Source organism: Sorex fumeus, unplaced genomic scaffold (genome assembly GCF_029834395.1).
Source record: "Sorex fumeus unplaced genomic scaffold, SorFum_2.1 ptg000034l, whole genome shotgun sequence".
NCBI classification, from domain to species: domain Eukaryota; kingdom Metazoa; phylum Chordata; class Mammalia; order Eulipotyphla; family Soricidae; genus Sorex; species Sorex fumeus.
The window spans coordinates 28,941,013-28,957,566 of record NW_026606091.1 but is presented as its reverse complement, the minus strand read 5'-3'; the positions used below and the strand labels follow the sequence as shown (position 1 = coordinate 28,957,566).

The following is a 16,554-nucleotide window of genomic DNA, read 5'->3' as shown; positions in this document are numbered from 1 at the left end:
TGGGGGGGGCATCTCTGGCCCCCCCGATCCCTGGTGTCTAGTGGTGGGGGGGCATCTCTGGCACCCCCTTGATCCTTGCCCTCTAGTGGGGGGGGAATCTCTGGCCCCCCTTGATCCTTGCCCTCTAGTGGGGGGGGAGTCTCTGGCCCCCCCCGATCCCTGGTGTCTAGTGGTGGGGGGGCATCTCTGGCCCCCCCTTGATCCTTGCCCTCTAGTGGGGGGGGGAATCTATGGCCCCCCCTTGATCCTTGCCCTCTAGTGGGGGGGGAATCTATGGCCCCCCCTTGATCCTTGCCCTCTAGTGGGGGGGGAATCTCTGGCCCCCCTTGATCCTTGCCCTCTAGTGGGGGGGGGAGTCTCTGCCCCCCCCCCGATCCCTGGTGTCTAGTGGTGGGGGGGCATCTCTGGTCCCCCCTTGATCCTTGCCCTCTAGTGGGGGGGGAATCTATGGCCCCCCTTGATCCTTGCCCTCTAGTGCAGGGGGGAGTCTCTGGCCCCCCGCGATCCCTGGTGTCTAGTGGTGGGGGGGCATCTCTGGCCCCCCCTTGATCCTTGCCCTCTAGTGGGGGGGGAATCTCTGGCCCCCCTTGATCCTTGCCCTCTAGTGGGGGGGGGAGTCTCTGGCCCCCCCCGATCCCTGGCGTCTAGTGGTGGGGGGGCATCTCTGGCCCACCCTTGATCCTTGCCCTCTAGTGGGGGAGGAATCTCTGGCCCCCCCCGATCCCTGGCGTCTAGTGGGGGGGCATCTCTGGCCCCCCCTTGATCCTTGCCCTCTAGTGGGGGGGGAAATCTCTGCCCCCCCTGATCCCTGGCGTCTAGTGGGGGGGCATCTCTGGTCCCCCCTTGATCCTTGCCCTCTAGTGGGGGGGGGAAATCTATGGCCCCCCCAATCCCTGGCGTCTAGTGGTGGGGGGGCATCTCTGGCCCCCCCTTGATCCTTGCCCTCTAGTGGGGGAGGAATCTCTGCCCCCCCCCGATCCCTGGCGTCTAGTGGGGGGGACATCTCTGGCCCCCCCTTGATCCTTGCCCTCTAGTGGGGGGGAATCTCTGGCCCCCCCAATCCCTGGTGTCTAGTGGTGGGGGGGCATCTCTGGCCCACCCTTGATCCTTGCCCTCTAGTGGGGGGGAATCTCTGGCCCCCCCAATCCCTGGCGTCTAGTGGTGGGGGGGCATCTCTGGCCCCCCTTGATCCTTGCCCTCTAGTGAGGGGGGAATCTCTGGCCCCCCCCGATCCCTGGCGTCTAGTGGGGGGGCATCTCTGGCCCCCCTTGATCCTTGCCCTCTAGTGGGGGGGGAATCTCTGGCCCCCCCGATCCCTGGCGTCTAGTGGGGGGGCATCTCTGGCCCCCCCTTGATCCTTGCCCTCTAGTGGGGGGGGAATATCTGGCCCCCCCAATCCCTGGTGTCTAGTGGTGGGGGGGCATCTCTGGCCCCCCCTTGATCCTTGCCCTCTAGTGGGGGGGAATCTCTGGCCCCCCCAATCCCTGGCGTCTAGTGGTGGGGGGGCATCTCTGGCCCCCCCTTGATCCTTGCTCTCTAGTGGGGGGGGGAATCTCTGGCACCCCCCGATCCCTGGCGTCTAGTGGGGGGGCATCTCTGGCCCCCCCTTGATCCTTGCCCTCTAGTGGGGGGGGAAATCTCTGGCCCCCCCATCCCTGGCATCTAGTGCTGGGGGGCATCTCTGGCCCCCCTTTGATCCTTTCCCTCTAGTGGGGGGGGGAATCTCTGGCCCCCCCTTTCCCTGGCGTCTAGTGGGGGGGCATCTCTGGCACCCCCATTTCCTGGGGTCTAGTGGAGGGGGAAACTGTGCCCCCTGATCCCTGGGGTGCCTTGGGGTGGGGACATTTCTTACCCCACATCTCGGGGTCTAGTGGATGGAGACTTTAGTGTCCCCCTGATCTCCCGTTTCTTGAGATGGAGAATAGTTGTGGCTTTGCCCTGATCCCTGGTCTTGCAGTGAGGGATATCCCTGGTGCTAGTGGAGGGAGAAGAGCAAAGGGCCAAGGGAGAAGGTAGAACTCCGGTGGCGTGGGGAGGACGGGTCTGGGCTAGATCAATTGGGTGAGAGCGGCAGCGTGCGTCGGTGCAATAAAATCGAGGTGTCAGCGGGGTGTCAGGCTGCCAGTGCAGTTCTTGCTGACCAGCTGCGTTTTCTGGATTTTCGGCGGGTCATTACAGGACCTGGGTCCGATGTGGGTGGACTCCTCTTCCTTAAGGACAGCAACAGGAGCGTCTCTGGATCTCACACAGGCCATGGTCCCTGCCCCCTGGGACTTGACTGACTCCTCCAGCTTCTGGACTCTGGCACTCCTCCTGCCTGGCCTCCTGTGCCTCCTCCTTGCCTGTGGCCTCCAGCTCCTCACGTTTTGTGTCCAGGAGCACCTGTGTGTTGTTCGTCTCCACGCCAATCCCTTTGGAGTGGATGGGATGTGGGGCAGCATAAGGGTCTCAACCAAGGAAGGGAGGTGGGGGACTGGGGGTGGGGCCGCCTGGCTCCCCTCCCCAGTAGCCCCGCCCTCTGACCCACAGGGGCTTCTCCCTGTCACTCACCCTTTTCCGGGACTCCTTTTCATTTTACCAGGTTCTGCAGCTGCTGTTTCTGCTGCTGAGTCCCACAGAAGAGCACCTGGGGTGAAGGCACTAGCTGAGGAGGCAGGTCTAGGGCCTTCCTGCCCCAGAGCCCGTGGCCCCTCTCTCACCTGGTCTCCCTCAGCTCCCTGATGGCGGCCTCCAGCAGGGCCTGCTGCCTTGGTGGCACCTGCAGCAGCTGGTCTACGGGCTGTTTTTGCCGCAGCATCCGCTGGTACAGCTGCTCCTCCTTGGAGCCCAGGTGACTGCGGGCATCCAGGTGCTCTTGTCGGCAGCTATGTGCATTTCCAGGTACCAGCAGAAAATTCCCCCGGGAAGCCACTGGCACTGCACCTTTTCGTCGTGCACCGGCATCTGTGGGAGGTAGGACAGTGTCTGTGAGGACAGGCAGGAGGGCCGACTACTTCCCAGCCAGGAGATGCAGGGCTCAGACCCTCAGCCACAGGCCCCCATGGCGTCTTTGTCCCAGAGCCTATGAGTTGGGTCTCCCTCTGCCTCAGACCCTAACTCCTACCTGGCAACTGCCAACTCCAGACCCCTCTGTGTAGTGTGGGCCAGTCAGTGTCACCACAGCCCTCAGTTAGGGCATTCTGACCTGTCCTTCCTGCCATCACCCAAGGCAGGCTCTTGGCCTCACAGGGGGTCTCACCAGCCCATTTCACAGACCAGGAAAGTCACAGCCCAGAAGACTGAATGGTTATGCCCCAAGAATACCCCAGGGTGGAGGGGAGCTGATGGCCAGCAAACCCCTGCACCCTCTCTCAAAACTCTTCGTGTTCGGCAACTTTTAGTGGGCTCGCAGTGAAGACAAGTTTTAATGATAGGTGATAATTGGAGATGATAGGAGACTCGCTCAGCTCCAAGACTGGGGAATGTTACCCAGACCCCTTCCACTGTTACAGAGACACAACTCGAGCCTGGCCGGGCTCCCGGCCAGCCACCCCAGAGCCCTCAGACTCCAGGCGGCACTGTGCCCGCTTCTCTCACCCCAGCTCAGTCCCCTCAGCCCCCACTCGCATCCGCAGTTGTTCTCCGGGTTCACCCGTTGTTCCTGGAACCTCCTGCCTCCAACTGTCCTTGGAAATGTTGTCAACGATGTGGCTGTTTCAGGGGCACCCAGAGGCCGGTAAACCTGAGAGGAAGCAGACAGTCAAGGACCCCAGACCTTCAACCCCACCCAAACTTCATGGTCCACATCCCCGACTCTTGGTTCCTCCTGCTCATCTCGGGGGCTGCTCATTTCTCACCGCCATCTGCTGCTTCGGGCCCCTTGCTAAGTAGATTATTTCCTGCTTTGGACCCACTGGAGCCCTCCTGGCAGTGCTGGCAGGGACACGAGGGACAACTAGAAACAAGCGTTCTATGTCCCGGCCCTAGACCTCTCTGCATTTTCAGGGTCGTAACATTCTGGGGAGTGGAGAGCTGACCCCATCTCCTCTGGCTGCCTGAAGAGCAGGACACAGGTGCGGAGGGACGGGGAGACTCGCCCAGCTCCTGCTCCCAGCCTTTCTCCCCTGTCACAGTGCCCCATTCACAGGGCCCCTCCCTGAACACTCGAAGTCAGTACTCCCCGCCTTGCAATCCTCAGACATCACAGGCTTCAAGCTCCTGGTGCTGTGTACCAGCCCAAATCACTCTCCCCTAAAAGATGACGCTCTGCCAAGCAATCTTCCGCCTTTATAAGATACAGTTGATGTTTTAAAATTCTGTTCTTTCCGGAGGGGCTCTCTGGGGACTCCCATCCCAGAGTCCCGGAGACCCTGACGAGGACAGAGGCTGCTGGGGACAAAACTGCCGGAAGACTTGCTGGAATTGGGCCCAGGCTTGATCCTGTGGCCTCGGGGCCATACACTGACCAGTGCAGGGCCAACGCAGGACCTTTTCTTACCGTCCGTTGCGCTCTGCGAATTTCCAACGATCTCCTAGAGATGACACCTAGAGGTGACCCATAGATGATCCGTGGAAGGGTCACCATCTGGAGGTGACCCCTAGATGACCCCTCGAAGGGTCAACAGGGGGAAGGTGTGATGGGGCCACTTCTCCCTCAAGCATCCTTGAGAGAGGGTCCCCGAGGGGCGGGGCCACGAGCTTTTTTATAGGCAGGGAAGGGGGCGTGGCCTCGGGGCTGCAACCCCATTGGCCAGGGAGAAATCTAGAGCTCCCAGGGGTAACCTCACAATGAAGGCTGCACCAGCCTCTGCCCTGGTGGGCCTGACGGGCCTCCCCACCCCCACCCGGACCCTCGGGCACTGCCCCCTACCGACGATGGTGGCTTGGAACTCTGTGGGCCCCACGGTGGGCCAGGAGCACTGACCCTTTCGGTCTCCCGTAGCTCAGTCCACGACGTTCTCATTCCCAGAGATCACGTCCCCCCATGCCCAGGCTGGGCTGCAGCTGCCAGGATTCGCCCCTGAGCACCCCTAGGTCTGGCCTGGCTGCTGCTGTGGGAGCCCAGCGAGCCTGGCAGAGGGGCTGTCCTGGTGGCTGTCCCCACCGCCCCTCACTCCCCAGGCCCCTCTCCTTTCTCTCCTTGGAGCCCCTGCCCTCCCTGCCCTTCCTCTCTCCTCTCCTCAGGCCCACAGAGTTCTTGCTCCCGCCTTATCCGGTGTCCACGTTCTCTCTGTTCTGTCTCTGCTTCTTCCCAGACTCGCAGCAGCCACTTTGTGGGGCTTTTGAGCCCGCAGACCCAGTCAGTCCCTGACCAGTTCCCCATGTTGCACAGAGACTTCCCTTTCTGAGCCCTGGAGGGCTCTTAATGACCCCACAGAACCTCCCTATCCCAGCTCTGCCCCTTTCTCTGAGATTCAGTCCAACCCACTGGGAGCTGGACACCAGACCTGGCCACTCAGCCTGGCCACGCTGCCCTCACGAGTCCTGCAGCCTGAAAGGAACCCCAACTCCCCCATATCGCCCGTGCCCACTATGGCACCCCAGAGTGCCCCTGTCCTCCCTGCCCTGAGCACATTCAGGCCCCAGTGGTCTGCGGCTGCCTCCTGTAGCTCTGACATCTCCCCCTCTCACTTTCGCTGGTCTGAGAATCAAATCCATCTCTGATGGTGGGGTATAGGGTCACTGTGGGCTTGTGCTGTCTGGGGACCCTGTGGGCAGTGAAGGGTTCCACACTGGGGTTAGGCTTTGGGCAGAGAAAGTCCATCCAGTCCTTGAGACGTTTGGGAAATACCTGGAGGTTTGCAGGTTCTTTTCCTGAGGCATGATATGGCCACTAAGGGGCCTGGCCCCCAGGAAGCATTGGGGGCAAGGTAGGGGCTCTTCCCGGTGGGCACTGCAGAGGGGGTGTAGACGCAACAGGCACCATGGCATGGGCATGTCACTTCAGGTTCTGATCCATGGTGAGACCCCCACAGGACAGCTCATGCTTCATCAAGAAGCATGAGCCGTTCCCTAGCAGAACCCACACACCCAATGCCACACACCCACACAGGCTGAGATGCATCCATTTGTAGAAACAATCTTGGAAACAGGACAGTGGCTGTCAGGGAGACTGATTCAGCCCTCTCCCCTCTCTCTCCTCTGCCACCAATTCATGATCCCCGAAACTGTCCCAGGTAGTGCCTAGAACTCAGTTGCTGACTGTTCCAGCCTCCATCCTTTTCAGGACTTCCTTTGCCAGAATAGAAAAAGTGCACTGGAGGACGGGGAGCTCTCGGCTCAGACTTTTGCTTGGTCTGTAGCCCATGAACCAAAGGTTTGAGTGTTGCCTCATTTTCCCTGGTCCAAGGAAGGGGAGATGGTTGTAACCAAGAGCCGTTTTGAAAATCAGATGCTCTGAATGAGTGTTTCCTCTAAGCACTGAGATCTTTCCAAGTACTGCTTCATTGACCCTCATGGCCTGTGTACATACCTGAGAGGTTTGGGGTTTGTGGGGATCTCTATTTGCTCCAGCCCTTGTGATCAGGAGACCCTGTGGTGCCAGGGAACGTTCTTGACCTCATGCATCCCAAGCCTGTACTGAGTCTCCTGAGACTTCTCTCTGGCCTTCTGGACAGAATTTTAACTCAAAAAGGGGAAAATGCCCTGGACCATGCAAGGACAGCCCACAAACCGGACATATCTGAACATTTAGGTGGGAAAGCAGGGGTGAGAGGCATTCTCCACTCCTCTCTCCTGGGATATAGTCTAAGGTGGGGGTGGGGAGGTGGTCATTTATTATTGCTACTCTTTGGACTATTTCTATGGGGGTGAGTATTTCTGCTCCTGGGACTCCTTATTGTGTAGTGTTGGAGGACATGTCTCCTATCTGAGCTCTGTTCTCTGTTGTGGGATATTTCTTACCCCAGAGCTCCTGTGTCTAGTTTGGAAAACAATTTTCCCCAACATCCCTAGTGTTTTTTTTTTTTGGAGGAAATTTCAGCTCTGCTCATTCCTGGTGCCGAGTAATTGTGAACATTTCTGTCCTCGGAACCATGCTGTCTATTGTTAGGGGAAACATCTGCACCCCATGTCACTGGTGCCTACTGCTTGGGGCCTTTTTTTGCCTCCCAGACCACTAGTGTCTATTATTGGGGGACATTTCTGCCCCCCACATCCCCATTGCCCAGTGTTCGGGGACATTTCTGCCTCCAGATACACAGTCTTGCCCACACTACCAGCTTGTCCTTCTTGACTGTTACCACCTCCAGCTCCTCGGGCTTTATGATCTCCACTGTGTTCGCCTCCACTTCAGTGCCCTTAGATTGACTGAAACTGGATAGACTGCGGGTCAGCCCCAGGCTCTCACCCAACCAAGGGAGGTGGAGAGCTCGGGGGCAGAGTCAGCCTGGTTCCGACCCCCAGGGTGTCCTGCCTCCTGACCCCCATTGGGGGCTTCTCCCTCCTTAGGACCCTGACACACATTTTCAGGACACTTTTGTGTCAAAGCAGCAGCCAAGTCCTGGCCTGAGTCAGGCCACTGTGGAATGTCCAAGTGGACTGTCACTGCTCAGGCAGAGTCACAAGTGGAGGGCCAGTGCTGTCACCCCCTTTCCCTCCCTCACCCCTTCCCACTAGCAGGGAAATCCCTCTTATGGCCTCTAAGAACTTGAGCAATCCTTCCTTAGGGCACTGGGAAAAGGCCGGCCCTGTCTGCTTGCAGCACTTTTCTTTGGGTGTTAGCACCACACCCAGACATGCTCAGGCTTTACTCCTGACTTAGCTCAGGGACCATACCTAGTGGAACTAGGGGGGCCCATTGATCCAACATCAGCAGTGTCCAAGACAATCACTTTATCTGCTGGACTAATGCCCTGCTCCAAGCGGTATTTTTTTTTTTCAGCTGCTTCCCACCTAAATCTCCTTCCTGTAGAGTTGGGCTCCCTTAAAGATGCCTCACTCCCCCTTCTGTACGGCACAGTGCCCAGGGAGACAGCCCCGTGGAACCCGAGGCTTCCACTCCCCAGCACTTTCAGAATTTTCAAGAATGGGCCCCAGGGATATTGCAGGGGTGAAGGTGCTTGCCTTGATGCGGCCCAGCCCTGTTCAAGTCCTGATACTAGGATCTCCTGAGCCCTGCTGTAGAGGAGAGTGCACCTCTACCCACATTTCTCGCAGGCTAATTTCAGACAGGCTACCCTGGGGAGCAGGAGTTGGTACCTACACTCCCAAGAAAAGTCTCGTGGAAACGGTCGCCCCATGACCTCAAGACAGGGCAACATAGGAAGCAGAGTTCGATGAAGGTATCGGAGGTGCAGCCCTTCCCTCCTTTGGTTGGGCCCGAGAATCCATGGTCTCAGCAGATGCTGGGGGTTCCATATGGAAAACAAGACTCTCCCTGTTCCCCACTTTAGTATCTTATTGGCGTTCGATCTCCCGACAGAGCTAGAAGAGCAAATAAATGTCCACCTGGACACTGTGGATTCCCCCTTTGGAAAATACCCTCTCCAGGCGCCCTCTAATGGCAGTATCATGCCCCTCTGCTGGTAAATTCATGCTAAGAGTGAGCCTCCAGAGACAGCCGCAATGTCTGGTAGCCCGTGAGGTGTGGCTAGGGATAGGGAAAGATACTGCGCAGGTCTGGGAGGCAGGAATAGTGGTGGGATGCAGCTCAACTGGGAGCAACCCATTGGCCTCAGTTGAGAAGTCATGACCTGCGTCGAGTCAGTGTGGTCGCTCCTGCTGGTCACCTTGTGGTACCCAGCCCTTCCACTCTCTTGAGTCTGTTTTCCTCTAGTGCCCAATGATTGACCGGCCTGAACCTCAACAGATGTGTTTCCCCCTTTGGAAATTGTTCCAGGAAGCAGACCCCTGTTTGCCTTTGGGCCAAAGGATCCAGAGACAGGAGGAAACCTCAGTTACTGTGGACCCATTGCCCAAGAATTCAAAAACTCGGCCACCTTCTTCAGGAAGACCCTGCCTCTGGACTTAAGGAAATCCTTGTTGGAGCCCTGGAATGCACCATCCTGTAGTCTGTAGATGATTCGGTCCTAGTGTCAGAAGCCAAGAGGACTGAAAGAGAGCCTCAGAGGCTCTGCTCCAGCTCTTGGTTGAGGCTCGGCACCAGACCTCCTGGAAGAATGAGCATTGAGAAGTGAAAAAAAGAAAAATAACCCAAAAAAAAAACCACTTTCAAATCAGCAGTAGGGCCCAGAGGCACAGAGGTTGATCCTCTTAGTGCTTGAGAAAGGGCACCAGGTTTGAGGTGCCCTGACCCAGGATGGGGCCATTGGCAGAGGTCTGGGTATACCTGTCTCTGAGGCAGGGGGCTCTGATCTCTCGCTGTGCCACCGAGGTAAACAATCTACCTACCTCCAGGTCCCCATTCAGGGGTGACACTGATGACTAACAAAGGGCCCCAGTGGCTACCAATTGCCCAGATGGCACAGTCCCTGGGATTATGATGTGAAAACCCACATCTAACTTTTGCAACTCTAGATTAATTCCCTAGCCTTTCTGCCTATCAGATGGGACCCCATCCTCTGACTTGCAAGAAGCAGTGGATTACATCTCTTGCTCAGAACCACTGAACAGCTCAGGAACAGTTTCCAACCTGAGTGGCATCTGGGTCAAGATCATAATAAAGAAGCCCTGAATCCCTCTGGAAAGGCTGGGGGGGAGGGGTGCGCTCGGGGAGGGATAGGGACAAGCGCGAAACATGGTGAGACCCCATGATCACTTAATTTTCATATTAAATATTGAAATTTATTTCTTTGGATTTTTTACTGGTTCTTTATTTTATGTTTTGAGTTTGTTCCTGCACATATGGATGTGTTGGAGTCTGTGTAACTATTTTTTTATTCAAGAATTTTTTTATTATTTTTTTATTAGTGAAACACAATGAGGTACAGTTGTAGACTTATAAATTTTTTGCTTGAGTTTCAGTCAGACAATGATCAAGTACCCATCCTCCACCAGCGCCCATCCTCCACCACCACGGGTCCCAGCATCCCTCCCACCTCCCTTCCCCCTCCTTTCCCACCCTACCTCTATGGCAGGGGATTCCCCCTTGTTCTCTTTCTCCATTTGGGTGCTGTGGTTTGCAAGAGAGGCACTGAGTGGTAGTCATGTTTGGTCTATAGTCTACTTTCAGCATGCTTCTCCCACCCTGGGAGGATCCTCCCAGCACCCTTGATTTGGTGCCCTCTTCTCTAGCTGAGCTTCCTTGGAGACTGTGTAACTTCTTTACTTGCAGAGTACGAGTCTCAATGTTGTTCTGTTTGGGTCATCTCGCCACTCCTAGTACGCAGCATCCCTGCCATGGGGGCACGTCTGCAATTGCTTTGTGTAGCCCCATAGACTCATAGCCCCATAGCCCCATTCCTCAATGGGAAAGGGCAGAGGAGGGGAGTAGGGAGGGGGCAGGAAGGAGGAGGGGGGAAGAGGGGAAGGGCGGGAAGGAAGAGGGAAGAAAGACAAGGTTGGGGTAGAGGAATATGATTTTGACAGGGTAGGTAAAAGACGGAACTACAGGTGAGTAAGAATTCTGTTGAACCATTTCTGACTCTTGGGGGGAACACATCACTTTCAGGCAGGTCACATTGTGCCCTGGGATGGGTGTCTGCAGCCTCCTTACCTCACGGGCATCACAGTCTGTCTGATCTTCTGCCAACACAATTTGTCTTTGACGGGTTGTTGGCTCAGGTCTGTCTTGGATCTGGGTGTGACTTCCACCTCTAGGTGAGAGGGAGTATGGGGTGTGCATGGTAGTCTTTAGGAAGGGCACTGCCTTCTGGTTCTCACAGAACACTTGGGGTTCCAAGGCGGGTGTAGCCCGTAGGATGGCGGGGATCAAACCCAGATCAGCCACGTGCAAAGCAACAACCTACCACTGTACTATCGCTCCAGCCCTTGAATTTCTTCTTGGCGTAAGTTTCTGTTCATTATTCCTCTCTGTATTTGTTTGATGGGGTTGGGAGATATTTTTTTTAAAGTTCTACCAATGTGCTATATAACTTGGATATTAGCCTTTCATCAGGTAGGTATTGGGTAAATAATTTTTCCCATTCTGAGAGCTCTCTTTGTAGCTTAGACGCCATTGCCTTTTTTGTTTTTAAAAAAAAAAGCATTAGATTGGTGTATCTTTGATTTTTCTGTTCTCTTTTCATGCTTTATATTTTGCTGACTTTTTTGCAAATTTTTATTTTGTTTTTATAAAGTTGTTTACAATAATTTATTACATTTAATATTCAGACACCAATTCCACCACCATCGTACCTTCCAACCACCATATTTTGAATGTTACCACTCCAAATCTTAGAGGTACTCTCCTGGGGTCATTGACATCGTACTGAGGGGCATGCAGATGACAGGCTCTAGACATGGTGAATCCCATGGCAAGGGCCACCCACAATCTAGAAGCAACTGCCAACTGCTGGCAGGACACACCTCGCCCAAGACACATACCCACACGGCCTAGGATGGATCCATGTATTGAAACAAGCTTGGAAATAGGACAGTGACTGTCAGAGAGTGACCCAGCATGCCTCCTTCCTCTCTCTTCTCCTCAATTCATTAGTGCCCAACCAGCCCCCAAAGAGTGTCTAGAACTGGTTGCTCTGATGTTTCTAGCCCCCATTAGCTTCAGGGCTGCCATATGGAGAAACGGGACTGTGTACTGGGGAGGGAGAGCTCCCACCTCAAACCTTTGTTTGGCTTTTGGAGCTATCATGACTGAGGTTGGAGTGTGGCCCAGTTTAAATTTCTGCTCCCAACATCCCTGGTGCCTAGAGGTAGGAGACATTTTTGTCCCACTGATCCCTGCGGTCTAGTGTTGGGGGACCTTTCTGTCCCCTTGATCCCTAGGGTCTAGTGCTGAGGGAAAGTGGAAGAGCGGGGAGGAGGGAGGAAGGAGGAGAGTGGGAAGAACTGGATCAGGGCTAGATTAGTTGGAATTGAAGAACACAGGGTACATCATCAGGGTAGAAAAAGTGGATTAATGGTGAACAAGCTTGCCAGCTGAACTCAAGCGGACGAGCTGGATTCTGGTTTTTTGGGGGCAGGTCATTACAGGATCCGGATCTGAGGTCTGCGGCCTCCTGTTCCTCACAGACAGGAACAGGAGGGTCTCTCTGCGTTCTTCACACAATCCATCATCCCGCTCCCCAGGTCTGGACACCAGACCTTAGTCTCAGACCTTAGTCATCCAGATCCTTAGTCTTCTCACACGCCACCAGCCTGTCCTTCATGACCATCACCTCGAGTTCCATAGAGGTCATGGTCTCACAAACCTCCACTATGTTCACCTCCAACTCCGTGTTCTTCGACACTGGATTGACTATGGGGCACTCCCGAGTCTCAGCCAAGCAAGGAAGGTGGAGGCATCTCAGGGGTCCCGCCTGGCTCCACCTCCCATATAGCCCCACCTCCAGATCCCCATCAGGAACTTCTCCCTCCTGGAGACCCACCGCACCACTCACCCTCTTCAGGGTACCCTTGGAATTCCAGCAAGGCATGGGGCTCAGTTGCTCCTGATTTCAGGACTGAGAATCCCCTAAAGATGAAGGCACCAGGTGAGTAGGCAGGTCTAGGGCCTGATGCGCCTTCCTGTCCCTGAGCCCCTGCCCACCCCCTCACCTGGGTTTCCCTCAGCTCCCTGAAGGTGGCCTCCAGCAGGGCCTGCTGCTTGGTTAGCACCTGCTGCAGCTGGTCCATGAGCGGCTTGTGCCTCAGAACCTGCTCGACCTTGGAGCCCAGGTGAGTGGGACATCCAGGTGTGGGGTTCCAGCTGTGTGCTGCTTTTGATAACAGCAGAAGCATTCCAGGCTGCAGGCACTGCACCTTCTGGTCTTGCATGCACATCTCTGTCATGAGACAGGGCCAAAGGCTCTCCAGATCCCACCACAACATTCAGGGCCCAGACACTCACACACAGGTCCAAGGAAAACTGCACATCAGGTAACCTGTCCCCTGCACATTCCCCTGGGGGTCTTTCTCCAAAGTCCTAAGAGATGGGGCCTACCCCTACCTCGACCCACCAGCCTCCCCGCTACTAGGACCCTCTCTGTGCAGTGAGGGCCAATCCGCACCCCCAAAACCCCTCTAGCCTCTTCTAAATTTTGATATATTATAGTGGGTGACGTTCTGGCCTGTCCTTCCTCCCACCACCCCTGGCAGGCTCCTACCCTCACAGTGGGTCTCCCCCGGCACCTTCTGTCATTTCTCCATATCCACCTTGTCCTGATTCACTCCCCTTGCAGCCGATCCGGAGCTGGCTCTGCAGTAGTACCTGCTTCTCCACCTGCTCATTCTCAGAGACCGACACTGGTCAGAGGCCACATCCTACTGCGGGAGGCCGAGATCCTAGTCCTGTTGCTGCCGCAGACACTCACCTGTTTGTCTGTAGTCCCACCTGTGGGCGCAAGGCTGGGAGTGAGGACAGGCAGCCAGGGCATCCTACTCTTGGTCCAGGGATGTGGAGGTCAAGCACCGACTCCCAGGCCCAAGGCTGGCAGCGCCTGGGCAATCTGTGCCCTGCACAGGCCCCCATGGTCTTGCTCCAGGGCCCTAAGAGATGAGACTTCCCTTGACTGGGGACCCTGTCTCCTGTCCTGTGCTCAGGGATCACCCCTAATGGTGCTCAAGGATCCATACTAGGTGCCAGGAATCAGCCCAGGATAGAAGTATGCAAGCAGACTCCTCACCACCTGTTCTAGCTTTTGATATATTACATTTCCTTGTTTTTTTGCTTGTTTGGTTTTGGAACCACAGCAGGGATCAGTCCCAGCCATGCTCAAGGGATTCTATGGGACGCCAGAGATTGAAGTCAGATAACCCAAGTGCCCTTCCTGCTCTACTATCTCCTGGCCTGTTTTATCTTTTTCAAAATAAAAATTTTAACTTTCCGTTGATTTTTCTACACTGGATCCCGAAAAGAATACCAGTTTACAATGGTGCGTATGAAATTCCCAAATGCTCCAGTGAGTCCCACTGCAATCAGAACCACCCCTCTAACTCTCCCCCGCTCTCTTTTTGCTATACTTGGACATTTTTGGAGGGACATACTCAGTGTTGCTCAGGCCTTACTCCTAGCTCTGTACTCAGGGACGACTCCTGGTGGGGTTTCAGGGATCATATGCGGTGCCCGGGGTCACATCTGAATTGGCTGGTCCACAAGGCAAATGCCCTTCCCTCTGGACCACCTCTCCAATCCTGCAAGATAGTTTTCTTGAAAAAAACTTACTCAGTGAGATGTGAAGGGAGGACGTGTTCAAAAGAGCATGTGGGCTGAAAGAGCTGACGACTCCCCCTAACTTCTAAAGGCCAGTAACGGCCTGTACCTGTCAATCACAAACTGCCACTCGGGAAGGTCCCTTGGGCCTGTCCCTCACCCCCATCTCTGTACCCCGAGAGGTCTCTGCAGGTCCCCTGCAGCATTTTCCCACTTCCATATCTAATGCAAATGAATTTTGTTTGCCATTTATAAATGCCCATACAGAGTTTCCCCTTAAAGTAAATGAAATAATTATTTTTAAAAAAGAAATTAAGTAATGACATGTTGAATGGTGCTCAAAGCAGGAAACATTTGAACCACTGATCTACTCGTCATGGACTCTTTCCAAACTCAAGTCTAGCATCACATTAACCCAATTCTATAATGATCCCAGCGCCTCAGCTGAGCTCTGGATTTTACCTCAGAAAATGTACTACACATCTAATTCTATAAATCCAAATATAAGGCATTCTCCTATTAAATTTTTTTTTATTGAATCGATGTGAGATAGACCCTTACAAACCTGTTCATGATTAGGCTTCAGTCATCATTGTTCACCCATCCCTCCACCAGTGTACATATCCCACCTCCAAAGTTTCCAGTTTCCCTCCCATCACCCGCCCACCCACCTCTCCACCCAGGCCAGCCTTTTTTTTAAAAAATTTTTATTAGTGAAACACCATAAGGTACAGTTATAGACTTACAAATTTTTGTGTTTGGATTTCAGTTACACAATGATCGAGTACCCATCCCTCCACCAGTGCCCATTCTCCACCACCACGGATCCCAGTATCCTTCCCACCCCCCATTCCCCCCATCCCACACTGGCTCTGTGGCAGGGCATTCCCTTTTGTTCTCTCTCTCCTTTTGGGTGCTGTGGTTTGCAAAAGAGGCATTGAGTGGCATTCATGTTTGGTCTATAGTCTACTATGCTTCTCCCATCCAGGCAGGACCCTCCCAACACCCTTTACTTGGTGCTCCCTTCCCTATCTGAGCTGCCATTTCCCCCAGCATGTGTGGCTGGCCTCCAAGCCATGGAGCAAACCTCCTGGTAGTTATCGAGACTATTCTTGGGTGTTAGTCTCCTATTTTGTTACTTTATATTCTACAGATGAATGCAATATTTCTATGTCTGTCCCTCTCTTTCTGACTCATTTCACTTAGCATGGTACTTTCCATGTAGTACCACTTGTATGTACATTTCATGAATTCATCCTTTCTAACAGCTGCTTAGTATTCCATTGTGTAGATGTACCAAAGTTTCTTTAACTGTTGCCTACTGACCAAGTAAAAGAATGCTTGATTTTTCATTCCCCCTTTGTCCTGCTCAAAGCTGGGCAACTTCCCAGGTTTCCAGGCTTTCAGGGATTCCCCACAAAAACCCAAGCAAGGCTGCTATCAATGCGGACAGCCAGGCCACTTCAAAAAGGAATGTCCCAACAACCCCTTGAGGAAGAAGGGGGGATCACCCGGGCTATGTCCCAGATGCAAGAGAGGCAATCACTGGGCAGCTGAGTGTCGCTCCAGACTGGATAACTTAGGCAATCCACTGCTGCAGGGAAAGGCGGAGGGAGGGGCCTGCCTCTGGGCCTGCAAGCCTTCAGGCATGAGGCCTATCAGACATCGGGTCAAAGTACAAGCCCACTCCCTATAGCTTCCCTCCCTCTGTCAGGGGCTCCTCAATTCCCAGCTCAGGTCTAGACCTTTATGCCTCTGTCTGGGCGGTACTAACACCATCTATGGGAATTGAAAGTTTGGAGACGGGGGTCTATGGCCCCCTCCCACCCGGAACCACTGGCCTCATTCTAGGGTCAGAAAAGGCTCTCCTGCAAGGATTGCAGATATACCCAGGATCTATCACAGAGAGCTACATAGGACAAATTCATGTCTTGGCAGATTCCCCCCATGGCATTGTGACGATAGAAAAGGGACAGCTGATTGCACGCCTGCTCCTCCTCCCAACGTGGCAAGGCCCCACCTCGACGCTCTCGGTCCAGGGTCAGACAAACGGAGGCTGCTCAGATAATCCAGCCCAAATATTTTGGATTGCCCATATGGCTTCCCGACCACGCTATGCGCTAAGAATCAACTCAAAGGAATTCTCTGGACTATTAGATACTGGGGCGGATGTCTCAGTGATATCCAGTAAATATTGGCCTGCCAACTGGCCTGCCACAATGGCTACAGCTGTTTTGCAAGGACTTGGCCAAGTCCGACCCAGCCGTAGCACCCAAGTATTGACCTGGGAGGACGCCGAGGGCCATAAGGGCCAGTTCCAGCCTTATATTGTCCCAGACCTCTCCACCAATCTTTGGGGACGAGAT

The 16,554-nt window shown here is 54.6% G+C and overlaps 1 protein-coding gene across 1 annotated transcript in view; it reads right to left on the bottom strand.

Annotated features, from left to right (window-relative positions):
- Window positions 1-8,515: 8,515 nt before the first annotated feature.
- The window catches only part of LOC130026614 (polypeptide N-acetylgalactosaminyltransferase 12-like), a 74,919-nt gene continuing 66,880 nt past the window's right edge, over window positions 8,516-16,554 (bottom strand). The window contains exons 11-12 of the mRNA XM_056117451.1: window positions 8,919-9,008; window positions 8,516-8,569 (exon numbers count right to left, since the gene is read on the bottom strand). Of these exons, the coding sequence (XP_055973426.1) occupies window positions 8,516-8,569; window positions 8,919-9,008 (144 nt within the window). The remainder of the gene's footprint in view (window positions 8,570-8,918; window positions 9,009-16,554) is intronic.